Below are 13,752 nucleotides of genomic sequence, written 5' to 3'. Positions count from 1 at the left end.
TCAGTAATCACACATTCTACTCATGTATCTTCCTAAAACAAGATGCATGACAGATTATAACTGAATAGATGCACATGGTTTTGCTTCAGTCTGCAGCCATTCAATGAACAAAAAAGCACAGCTTTTGACACACCATTCTATCTACTTTCCTTAGACTGAACTGACAGGAAGTATTTTCCAAAATATTTAGTTATATATATTTCATGAATTCTGAGGCCCTGTCTCAATCTTCATACTGTTGACATGTAATACAATCAGGTAAAATGTATGTTAAAAAAAATTAACTGTGAAGTGCCTACATTTTGTGGCATATTGTTTCAAAATAATAATTTTGAATACAGATTCTAATAGCTCAATGTATAAAAGGTGACAGCTTCTGTTTCTCCCTCTTGTTTGGGTTTTTTTCCATTTTTTGTTCCCCTCTTGTTTGTATTTTTCTTGGTTTTCCCCCTAACGACAAGTGGGAAATAGAAGAACAAACCTGAGCAACAGGAGCTCAGAGTTTTGTAGTTAACCTGTGATCAGCCTGGCAGCCTTCTGAAAGGCAGTGCGACCAGTCTGGTGCAGCAAGGCAGGGCAGAACAGCCTTAACATCAGGAACTGTCATCCTAAAGCCCTTGTGCTTCAACAATTTTTGAAATAACTTATTTTGCCCATTTAAGTAAGATAACTCAAGCTTTTCTTAACAAATGTCTCATCTTTCTGTGTACAGTTAGAGTTTGAGATCTATGCCACAAGGAAGTGTTTATAGGTCAGTGAAGAGGCAAACCAGTAACAGGGATCTCATAATGATAGCTCTTCCCGAAACACTGACATCATTGTGGCTTAGTAGGAGGAGCCATCCCAGCAATTCACACTTAAGACTATGGAATAAATCCAAGTGATTGTATTTTGATGTTGCTCAAGGGCAATTACATAAGTCAGAAGACTGTCACTAAATGCAGCACAAGATCATCCTTCAAGTTTCTTGCATAAGGAAATAAAATTTTCTAATTACAATTTGTAGAAAATTGAAATTAAATGAACAAAGGTCTTGCTCTGCATTTGAATTTCAGACAGGTATTTCACTGAAAAGTACTTTTCCCTGTACATTGAAAGCAGGGTACGGAAAGAGTAATCCATTTAATTTAGGAATATGCCTCTTGAATCCTATCATTTTCAGCTGCTTAGCCTTTGTAAGTCTTTGGATTTTTATAATGAACATTTAAAGCTACACCAAGGATAGTTTTACACTGCTACCACCTTACTAAACTAGACCATGGAGTTACTGAAAAAAAACCTAGTGTGCTACATAAGCAATCTTTTAGTTTCTCCTCCATGGTTTAGTTTAAAAATAAAGATCTGAGCTTGCATAAACACTCAACAGGCAAGCCAGTGCTTGAAAATACAAAACAAGACAACCCACTGTCTTGGGCTGTGACCCAATACAGTACAGCAACATGCTGAATTATTCACATCCTTGGAATAGTGTCTCACAGTTTGCATTCCCATTGGGAGTGTTACTGACAAGTAAAACTACTTTCACCAACACACAAGTCAGGTCATGTTGCCAATGCTTCCAGAGTATTCTTACAGCTTTAGAATAACACTCAGTCAAACTCTCTGTAAACTAAATAACAAGGATGCATAACTCCTAACATTTAAAAAAATATTAGCATAGTACATGCACATTTTAGGTAAATTAATTTGAATCTAAAAAATAATTCTAAGGACTATTTCTCTTTTGTAGATAAATTCTTCACAAGAAGATAATGCTACACACTGAATACCTTGCATGAAGTGGGTGGGAAGCCCTAGACAAAGGCAAAGGACTGGTCCCTCTACCATGCCACATCAGGTCACCTGCACAGCTACTCAGCGCAAGCCCCAACACAATTCTCAGAAGCTGCCTTCAGCACCAGCTCTGTTCTAATGACAAAATATCATCATATCTAAGGTGGGAAAAGGCGTGACAGTATAATCAATTTAAACATTCAGATATGCACAGCAGTCTAGGAAAATGGCTGAGAAAAAAAAGCTGTAACTGGGAAGTGATAAATTCTGTAAAGATCAAGCAGAATTACCCAAATGAGATTTAATTCCAGAAAACAAGTCTAGGAGCTCTTACTAACAGTGCTTTTGAGTATCAAGTGATCACGAGACCAGGACTATAGCTGTAACTTTCTCCAGAGATTGGCACAGCCAGGAACACTGCACCTACAATTACTATGCTAAATCACATCTCCATAATCCCTCAGATGGGAGCTTGGCATTTCATCAGCCTCTAGAACACAACCTTAAAACACCTCTACAGGTTTTTAATTCATAGTTCATTAAAACTGTATTCCAATTTTAAAAAAAAGGCCAAAAAACCACCACCAAAATGACATGTCCTGAGAAGTATTTAAGATGTGCTTCAAATTCAGCTGGTGTCTTGGCATTTCCTTAGGCCTGAACCACACACTCTGCATGGCAGACAGCAAGACACAACAGAAATATTTGTATCAGTCACTAGGAACCTCTTTTTCTCCTCAGATTTGTTTTTTCAGTCTCTGAGGATCCCAAAGCAGACCTCTGCCGGGCCAAATTCTTGCTGCGTGTCACCTGCTTACAGCTGCACAGGGTTCCCACTTGACTGAACACAGGAGGAGGAAACAATCCCAACTCAAAGACAAGGCAATACTCCAGCTTTTACATTCTTATTTTAATAAAGGGTCTAAGGCATTTGGAAACTTGCTTTTCAGAACAGAAGGAAAGTGATACACACATACTGGGAATCACTCAGTGTGGAACAGCATCTGCTCCCTGTAATCATAGTTACATCAAGCCTCAAGGAAGATCATTTTATATTAGGACTGTGGGTAGGTACATATTCAGAAGTCAGAAACCATTTATTTTCCAGACATTTTATCATTTCAGTAGACTAGGACAGTGAAGGCGAAGAGAAGGGAAATGGTAACAGTCTCATGTAACACTGAGGAAATGACTGGATAGGAATGCAAATTATTTGTCTGTATGTCATAAAAAAGTTGCAACAAAGCCTCAGATCCTCCTAAATCCAGTCTACTTTTCTAAATGTGTGGCCAGCTGCCTCTCCCTCATTTTCTTTCCTGTTGAGACACCCTACCAAAGTGGGACACAGAAATCAAATGACAAAAACAGACTTTCTGACATCAGATTACAAAAGAAAAGTGTTAACTCTTCCCAACTGGTACTGGAAGTGCAGCAGGAAGAACTTCTGACAATTTATCACTAAAAATTACAGGCAGGTTTCTTCTCATTTCTATTATGTATCCTTGTCTAGACAGAGATGAGACAATGTGAACATCCCCTAGTGTTTGTAAGAAATGGACAGCCCATTTTCACACACCCACTCCCTTCAAATTGCAAGGCAAACCATGAAAAATTACTTCTACATATGACACAATACTGGAGGAATTGCTGCCAACACAATAAAATTAAGTATAAAATGCTTGAGGGGAAGGGAGGGGAAAGAAACAGAATACCTGAGGTTTTTAAAAGCACTATATCTTAATACTTTTGAGGTTCTTGACCCCACGGCACTTTTGTATAAAATTCAGGGGAAATTATATACACAAACACAATATCATACTGATTTTCTGACTGCCACAAAAGTAACTATGCAAAATAATGTAGCTGACAATCTATGCATTACTTCATAGGAACCAACAGAGTATCAACCAATGAAATGTCATCCTGTTTTTTTAATTAACAGTGAACAAATGTAAATATTAAATAAATAAATAAATAAATAAATAAATAAATAGCATTTAATCAAAGTCTTCCTACATACACTAAGTCAGAATAGGTATCTTCAGTATAAACATACCACAAACCAGCCATTAACTTTAAAGAGAAAACATATTTTCAGGTGATTTCTTGAGGGTTATGGTGAGTGCTAGCTGACAACTCTAAAAAGCAAAAGTGGTAGACCTAATATTTCCATGAATACTTTTAAAGGTAGCTCAAAATAAAGAAAATGGTGAGCTAAATCCTGATTTAAATTCAGCCTTGCTTTGTGATCAGTGATAGAAGCAGTCATTATTAGAAATGCAATAGCTATCCACATCAACTATCTCCTTCAAATTGGTTACTGCATTTCTACTTCCCAGAAATCCTCTTTCTTAATATGTTTTGTCACAGACAAAACTATACTTAGCAACTGAATGCCTGGGAAGTGCTGGAAACTATAAATATTCTGTTCTAGAAAATTACAGGTTCTATTCCCAGAATGTCATGCTAAACTAACATAATAAGATCCACTACATAAGATAATTTTCAACACTCAAAAAATTATTTATCAAAGCTTCTGGCTTCCCTAGCTTACGTAAGTGCAAAGAAACGCTCCAAACGATACTGATTAACCACAACTTCAAGATATGATAACGGGCTGAGGTTCATTGTCTGGGGGTTTTTGCCTTTGTATTTTTAAATACAGGAAGTGATTTCTCTCTGTTCTGATTTCTCCTATTTGTGAAGCAATGCAGAAGATAAATACTGAGCAACAGGAAACCGCTCACCTTCTGGGCAGCACGCACAGTCTGCTCCCTTTGGCTTTCTGCTGCTGCACATTGCTCTGCCTTCTGTGACACTGAGGAACATACTTCAAAATCTGTGTGCCCCAAATCCTGCAGATATTGGTACAGTGGGGAATTCTGAAAAGGCAGTTAGAAAAAGAAAAAGGAGAAATAAAAACAGTGTTAAAAATCATTCTGTGTTTCCCACAAAACACCACTGTGAATTCAGCAACCACACAGCGAGCAATGAATGGATTGAGAAATGGAAAAAAAGATTAGAAAAAGGCTTCTGCTCTCTCCAAAGATGGTACCAGTATTCTGGCTTAAAAAAAAAAAATCCACAGCATACAAACAAAACCCAACTCATCTTCTTAAAATTGCTGCAAAACGAATGATCTACAGTCCTTAATAAAAGAGAAAAAGTATGGAATTCTGATCACCAGAGAATAGTGATATTTAGAATGATCAGATATTTATCTACATAGATCTGTAAAATATCTTCTTGTTATCTGCACCAGGTATCTAGATTTACTTAACTCTTATTTTTCAATTAACAACTACATATTTGTCAGGGCACATTTGATGAAAACAATACCTAGGATAACTCCAGTTCTGTGTCCAGTTCTACTCAGGACACATAAAGGGACTTCATTTTTAAGAGAAACTCTCAGCAATTTGTCTGATACAGCCCAGGTAGACAGAGATTAATTTTGACCTCTGAAAAATTTTATTAACGAGGGTATGCAAACACTAGCCAACTGCAAAGAAAGAACACCAACATCCAAATTTAACATACTATCAACCAAAATATTGTATATAAAAAGTAAAAACCTTACAGTAAATGATGCACAGTTGTGGAGGCCTGCAGAAATAACCACCTACAGAACACCTACCACTAATTGCTACACTGACTATCATTAACTTACTGGTGCAAGTTGTGAACAGGATCACCTAACTCTGACTATGTACCAACACAGCCAAATCTCAAATGACTGCTTGCCATGAAATAAAACTTGGAAGCCATCATGCATACCAGCTGAATAAATTAACTTCAGGAATTTTTCTTAACCCTATCACTGGAGTGCTATTTAAATCCCTATTATCTATTTAAGGCATGCAAAATCATACTTGTGTTTATTCTGTTTCAGTTACTCACAACAGATTCAGCATCCAGTCATTACATGAAACTTAAATATTCATACCAACTCACAGGTACAGACAATCACACTCACCCACAATAACAATGATTGTGCAAAACACTAGGATAGGTTAATGACTCATTTCCTTGTGAGAAATTTCCAGTGTGATGACACAGTCCTATGTTTTCTCTAAGTACCCCTCTTCCATGGTTGAGTACTTTTTCAAAATGCATCCAACTAATTAAACTGTGCTGTTCTGGACCAGCCTTTTCTCTCTAAGTAGAACATGCTATTTTACCAGAATTCCTTAATTAAAATGGAGGAGAAAACGCAATAGACTAGAATACTTGTTCTATTTAAGACCCTGTGAAATTCACTTAATAACTTCAGGACAAAACTGAGAATATGCACAGATATGCATAACCTTGTCTTCTTAAAATGGTTTTCATACAGAGCCAGGCTGTGCACTGTCAACACACCTAGAACAACCTGAACACCTCCACACAAGAACTTTAGGGATAGCATGGAATTTTCCCCGTTCAGATGAAGACAAAGACTGTTCAGAGGGTGAATAGAGAATTTTTTCTTCAAAAATCATAGTTATAAGGCTCGCTCCAAGAACTTCAAGGAAATCATATACTCTTGGCAAACCCGATCATCATCTTGACCATACTTGCACCAGCCATTATATGACACATGACTGCTCTTCACTTTACTGGCACTCACCAACATACAGACAGCTGACAAAATAACCCAAAAATAACAAGGAGTTTTTTTACTATTATCTCAGGGTACACCTTTCTTTGGGGGTCATGATGAGATAATTTTTAAAAGTTGACCAAGAAAACTGGTCTATTGCCATTTAGATTAGCTCCATTTCCTCACAAAAATGGATGAAGGAAGGCAGAATGAGACGTAGAGACAGAGAGAGATTATCCACTGAAAACTGAATTATCTGAAATTTGGAAAGCTATCACTAGTAAGTGCAATATGGCACAGATGTAAGAATGCCCAATTCTTCTGGTTGTCTAGCTATGTCACAACCTTCCATCTAACTGTAATTAGTAGATTTTCTACTCTACAGAAAGAGATGTGTAAAACAGATGTGTAAAAAATACACCATCTCTCCAAACATTACTGAAATTTCAGATTTCAGCCCCTAGCTAGGAAGAATAATTTTATTTGTTCTTGTAATTAAAGTAGAATATGGGCACCTTACTAGTTTTACATAAATCCCCCCGACTAACTCTTAGAAGGCTTTTACATGGTCTTGTAATGGGTAAATTTACACTTTTTTATCCCTGTTCAGAACTAGAAATCAGTTTTCTGACTATTAGCTTAGGAAATCATAATTAATTAAAATTTAATGTGAATGTTATTCCTTTAATTAGAGAATGGGTCTTATCTTTCAGTTGGGTCTTCTCTTTCAGTTTCTCAGGAAGTACTCAGGCTACAAAATCTTCCTCTATCAGATTTCTTTGGTTCCCAATGCTATGATTATTCCATTCTTTCTGAAATATTATTAGCAGAACCTACTTGCATATTGGAAGAATCCTGTATTTTTATAAACTTCAATGACCAAGAGCTATGCTGTGACTAAAATTCCTTATGTAAATAAAACCACCATTGTTTCCCATTTCTGAATCCATTAGAAACATGCAAGATGTGGGTAAAGAAAGCAATGAATAAGAATTGGGCTGAGGCCCTTCTGGAATTAGATTATTAGGAATCTTAACAAACTAATCACAAAAATCATCAATTAAGAGTGAGGTCTCTTGTGTAGCACAGGCAACTTCACATTTTACTTAGAAAAACCTGAAGATTACATTCCTATTAGAAATACTACAGATGGCATATATACATTAGTCTATGCTAACATAAACCCACACTATTTATTTATTGTATTTCATTTCCTACTGGCCTGTCACTCGCAAAGCTGTGTGGTCTGTATAACTCATGGTTGCCTATAATCAAAGAGGAAAAAATGGAGGATGTCTCCACCAATCTAGAGATAATATCTCCCATGACATGTAAGTAATGTCTAGAAAATCCATTAAAGCAATTTTTAAAAGTCAAAGGATAGATTTTATGTGAGGACATTCATACAGAATTTCCAATATTATCAAGGAATCAGAAAATTATTAATTATGCTACTACACATTTGTAATGTGATACCATTAAAATATCCTATTTTGAATACTGTGTTTCAGTACAAGAGACAGAAGTACTACACTTATTGCTTACAAAGCATGTTTCATCCTCACAAAGCTCTAAAAGCCAAAATTAAATCTCATAATGTGTCTTATGTATCACAAATTATAGCTCTAAGTTTTTAGCTTAGATCCTTACCCAAACCTCTCACTCCTAAAAGCCTTCTTTTCCATAAAAAAGATTGCAGACCTGCACATATTCATGAATATCCACTTCTAAATGTAAGAAAAGTTCCTTGGTTTCAACTCATGCTGTTGTTCATCAGCACTGTCAGCTCAGCTGCTTTCACCTGCAAATATCATGATGATATAAAAAAATACACTTCTTGGTTGGGGAAAATAGGAGGCCTCTACCTTGTCTCCTCCCAGCTTCTTTTGCTCAGAATTCATACATTCCTTTTTACAACAGTCCAACATTAAAAAGGAAAAAAAACCCACAACCTTTTACATTTCTGCATGTGATATAAATGCTACACTTTTATTTCAAGAAATTCAGGATACACCAGAAAGTTAATCCTTGCAAGCAGCAATAGGTGGTAATAAAAAAAAAAAAAAAAATAGACCTGTGAAAAAGCTTTTACATTAGAATGTAAGGTAAAGGGACAGCAAGTTTGTTTCAGTGGATGGCACAAAGAGGGAGTTTTAAAAACAAAATCTCATCTTCCTATTAATACAGCATATTATTCTAGAGGAATCTACTCCAAGGACTTTTGAATTTTTACTTTTAACCACTCTCAACCTAGAATCATTAGTATTACTCCTGTTTGACAGTCAGGTTTGTTTGTTTATTTCTAGTTTTTTCTGGGAGAATGACATGGTAATGAATAATGTAAAAAGAAGAGAGGAAATATTAAAAAATAATTAAGCTTATTATTATGTTACCATCATATTATCAGTTACTGATAGGAAATATTATCTAAAGTAATTGATACCAAAACAAGGTTTTTCAGCAATATGCTTTATTTATTCCTAAAGTATCCTCCAAGTTGCTGCTGCTTCTTATAAGTCACTTTCTGAGACATAGGAGACAAGGATTACATTTACAGCCAGTGCATTTTTAAAAATTATGTTAATTGTTCAAAATGAATGCTGGAAATGAAACAGTTCCAGAACAGACAGAAGACTAAAAGCCATTCTTTGGTGTACTTTATACCGATTATATATGAAAAAACTTGTTAACAAGTGAAGCGAGATAGTCAGAAACAGCTGATGTACTGAGCAGGAACATGGTTTTTGAAAGTTTGAAGAACCAGAGTTTTCTATAGACTCAGCAGAGACCAACAAAAAAACCACTTGTCTTTTTATGACTTTTCTAATTCGCTACAGTAACACTGCAAAGTCATTCAACTGTAACCATTTACAGTACAGTATAGGTTTATCTAAGCTCCCATTAACAGAATCAAGAAAGAAAATCCTTTCCTCTTCCTTCAAAACTCCATGAGCATATTTATTTTAGATCCATACTGCTAAAAATTATTTCACTCACAAATATGTGTTTAATTACAATTCTCCTTTTTTCATTGCTGAAAGTGGTTGAGTCTCATTCAAAACCCAAGATATATTTTGCAGGATTAAAGAACAGTGCACTAAATTACTGTGGGTCTTTAACACTCCCCCAATGCTTCTTTTAATAGAGCACTGACCTGGGTTAGGAAAAAACATCATCTAAACTGAAGACTAAGCATTGTGTTTGGAATTATAAGACAGTAAAAAGTTTTAAAAAATCAAAATCAAAGCAAACACTAAAATATAATCAAGCATAACGTTGCCTACTACTATGTGATGGAAAGGCTGTATTAATAGAAAATTCCCTAGCTTCAGAAAACAGTTTGCTTTTGATAGATAGATACTCAAATACTTACATCTATTATAGCCTTGCAAGCACAGATACCACACTTAAATATTTGAGGCATTTTGTGCATATTCTGAGAAAAACCTTTGCATGCACATATCAGAGACTAAGACACTGTTAGCTTTTATAGCCTTTTTACAACAGCAGCTGAAAATCAAAACCACACCCAACTATTTTTGCTGATGCATCATGAAGTAAATGACTCAGGATTTCTCCGATAAAGGCAGGGGCTTCCCTCACCCATGTTCTTTACTATAACACAATTTGCCACTTAGTAGCTAATTAAACAGATTAACCTTATAAGTAGTATTTAATGACATTGGACAAAGGCTTAAATATCTCCTCTTAAAATACAGATGTTGTTCAAAGCTGAGGTTTCTAGTATGTCAAAAACACTGTGGGAGCTTAAGCCACCTCCAAAATAACTACAATTATGAATTATCAGTTTAAAACCCCAAAAGATTAAACATTTCTACCAGAATGACAGCAAAGGCTAATGTATGCTGAACAGGTGGCTAAACTCAGAACAAATTACCAGTATTGAAATCTTCCCCTCTCTCAAAACAGATCTGGAAAAGTTGAGCTAACACTCACAGACAGCGCGATCTTCGTCTCCTGGAAGAGCGTATTCCATTTTTCTCTTTGGTACTGCTCCCATGCACCTGACAGAATGTCACCCACCTCCCCGTTTCTTTCTGCTTGTCCCTCCAGGATGATCCAAGATGAGGATAAGAAGAAGCTGTCAGTGTAACTGCACCTGTGTCCCTGCACAGAGGCATTTTCCTCCCAGCATCAGCGGATGCAGTTTGAAACTTCCCAGGATCATGCGATTTCTCCTGACTAATGTGCCTTTCTAATTGGGAGGAGGGAGATGAAGATGACAGATTGCTAAAGGCTTTTAAAAAGATGCTGCCTGAAAGAATTATTGCACATTGATCTCATATTCAGCCATTAATAAGACTTTCCAAGCAACGGTGCTTAAAAGCCTTGGTCATATTCTCCTGGCTGGTAACCCCCTCCTCCTGAGCGCCGACTGACAAAGAGCCAGGCGCTGCTGACACGGCTGGTATTAGACAATGACTTCAAGGCAGCCAGAGAGTCATTTAGATTTCCTATTCTGCTTTCACTGCCACAGCAGCACACACCGTGGTTTCTCCAGCACTACTGTATCACCTGCTTTACAAGTAAGCTCTGAGAACTACTTTAAAGCCATTCATCTATTACTGTTCCCAGATATTTTTGATGCACAATATCTTGGCCAGTGGCAGGACTTGGCATGGGGAGTGGCATGGGGCTGGGTCAGGGGAAGGTTGGGTTGGGTATCAGGAGAGAATTTTTCACCTTGGGGGTGGTGGAGTACTGGAGCAGGCTCCTAAGGAAGGGAGCCATGGCATCAGGCCTGTCTGAGTTCAGGAAGCGTTTGGAAAATGCTCTCAGGACCGTGATGTGATTATTGGGGTATCCTGCACAGGGCCTGGAGTTGGGCTCGATGACCCAGTTGGGTCCCTTCCAACTCAGCATATTCTGGGATTCCATGATATGTACCTATTTTGCATGGACTCATGTGTCCTCAAGAGTTTGGGAAGTTTTACAGCCTGTGTATATTTCTGTATCACTGTATCTCTGACATGGGAATTCTCCTTCCTTTGCATTTTACAGCAGGTGGCTGCACATTACTGCCATAGTGGAAAAGCATTAGAAAAAAACATTACATACTAGACAAAACACTGAAATTCCCTGAGAGCTCTGCACTGTTTACCCATTCAAAAGTGGACCTGCAAATGCAGGTGAAAAGCTGAGCAGGATCTTTCTGACAGATGAAAAATACTGGAAAAACTGCAAGTAAAAGCAGTAAACATTACTTCCCTGAAGGACAAGGTAACAAGCCAGCCAGCTCTGCACCTGGAGTTTTTGGTGGGAAGTCACTCATCAGACTAGGCTGATGATACAGCAAGGCTGCTTTGCTTTATACCAGTCACTAACTCACTGAAGATTTACTCCTTCATTTACATTCAAAACTCAATTAATTAAACTAATGCATCTGACTGGTAAACTAGTGAACTATTTCTGATACATTTTTGAAATCTCTTTAAAACATTAGCTCCAAATAATCAACTTATCTACCACAGATCATGTCAATTTTTACTCCTAATGACAACACGCTGTGCAAATATCTTTACTGAAGAGAAAGGCATTCAAGAATCAAAAGGCAGTCACATTATGAAGATTAAAAGGAAACTATGCTGAGCAATTCTTTCTATTCCAGTGCCTCAAGAAAGCTGATTCATGACTTGAAGATGTAAGAGGAGTACTGCAGTAGTAACCCTCTGTACATGACTCCAGAGCAGCTAATACAGAGGAGGATTAAAAAACAGACCTCAAAATTTACTCTGAATCATCATGTACATTCATCTTAAAATTTTCTATTAAAAACAGCAATGGCAATATAGATTTACAAACTATATGGTCCATGTAATACTTTAATCTATTTCTTCTGAGATCCAGAAATGCTTGATGAGTTGACTTCACAACAACAGACTGTTCTTCACAGTTTTAAGCTTGCACTTTATTTTCTCTGTGATATCACCTGCCCCCAGTCATGCGATGAAAAGGAGCACAGTCTGTCCTCCCCTTCAACTTAGCAAACCGCTGAGAAGCAAAATATCTGAAGCAGTCCATCCGTCACCAGCCCAAGTGCCTGTACAGCACACTGCCATCCTCAGCAGAGCCATCTCCCCAGGCTGCATTCACACGGTCAATTTCATCCGCCATTACCCGCGGGTGCAGCTGAAAGCTGCAGTACCACTTTAGAACCCTGATGTTCTAATTTATGCAGCCAAGTGCTGAGATGGGACAAGGAAACAATCTGATAGGAAAAAAACGAACTTTTTTTTTTTCCTTAGCCAAGTTAGTTTGTCTCATCAGTCTCCTGAGCCACTGTGCAGCTTCACCCACAAATCCAGGTGCCTGCATAAGGAAGAGGATGTGAATAAACTGCAAAAGAGGAGTTAGGCCCCAACACCTTTTTCTGCCAACAGCCCACACTTCAAGCAGACAAAGCACAGTCCCAAAACCAGCTCATCAGAATGACAAGTGAACCGTGGCTTTGACACAGCCGTGTATTTAGAACTGGCTTTATTGTATGCATACGTAAAAAATAAGAGTTCTACATCTTTAGTTCACCCAATATTCAGTGAGAAAAATCCTACTAACAGAGCATTACTGACAGTACTATTGAAGGTGTGTGAATGCTGGTTTTCAGCTTCTTTTTCCTAATGTGTGTTTGAGACATTATTTTTTAGAATACAGCATTACAAGTCTGATGCTTGACAAAAAAAACATTATTTTGCAAGTCCTAAAGTTTTCAGGTTTTTGAATGAAAGTGACTTAAAATTCTCATCGCATCAAGAAGTTTCTGAGGTTTGATTCCTTGTTTTTTGTTTAATTTTTAAATTATTTTAGAACAGATTATTTAGGTGAAAAAATCATTTGTGAAAACATGTGACAGTGTTTTGATAAAAGCCCAAGCTTTTAAACATTTGGTTTACAAGGGCTCAGATAAGGACTTGAGCATTTCGTGATGCACCAATATGCTAAGAAATACCATATTTTAGACATGTTTTACTATTGTAGGCATATAGAAACGTATTGGCTAAAGGCTGTTCTGTATACAGTCTATCATGCTGGGAAATGGTGGTGCTTCTTCCTAGGATCTCCTTCCAATCTTACAGAAATCTGTGGATCAGAACATTGCATGCAGGCATCCTCTGTGCCCCCCAGCACCAAGCAGCATCTTGGTTTGATGCCTAAATAAGCAGTGATTTATATGGAATTGTTCAGTCTGGGACTTCTACTGGGCCAAACAATCCCAAATTTAAAAGTCTGGAGTTAAAGTCATGATCAGATCCTCTAGATCTAGAATAAAACATTAGATTCCACAGTGAACAACCATTATGACACACAGCCAGCTATTCTTTAACATGTAATTTCTACTAGTATTGAAATAGCTAATGAATAGCAATATTAAGTAAATA

General features: G+C 37.1%; 1 protein-coding gene across 4 annotated transcripts in view; it reads right to left on the bottom strand.

The window, feature by feature from the left end:
• VEZT (vezatin, adherens junctions transmembrane protein) overlaps positions 1 to 13,752 on the bottom strand; it is a 76,353-nt gene that overhangs the window by 57,536 nt on the left and 5,065 nt on the right. For all 4 annotated transcript variants that reach the window (XM_084205327.1, XM_084205325.1, XM_084205326.1 and 1 more), the window contains exon 2: positions 4,521 to 4,655. In XM_084205327.1, coding sequence (XP_084061453.1) covers positions 4,521 to 4,655 — 135 coding nt within the window. The remainder of the gene's footprint in view (positions 1 to 4,520; positions 4,656 to 13,752) is intronic.

This window comes from Fringilla coelebs (genome assembly GCF_963513975.1).
Source record: "Fringilla coelebs genome assembly, chromosome: 5".
Classification (NCBI taxonomy): domain Eukaryota; kingdom Metazoa; phylum Chordata; class Aves; order Passeriformes; family Fringillidae; genus Fringilla; species Fringilla coelebs.
This window is presented reverse-complemented; position numbering and strand designations above follow the sequence as displayed.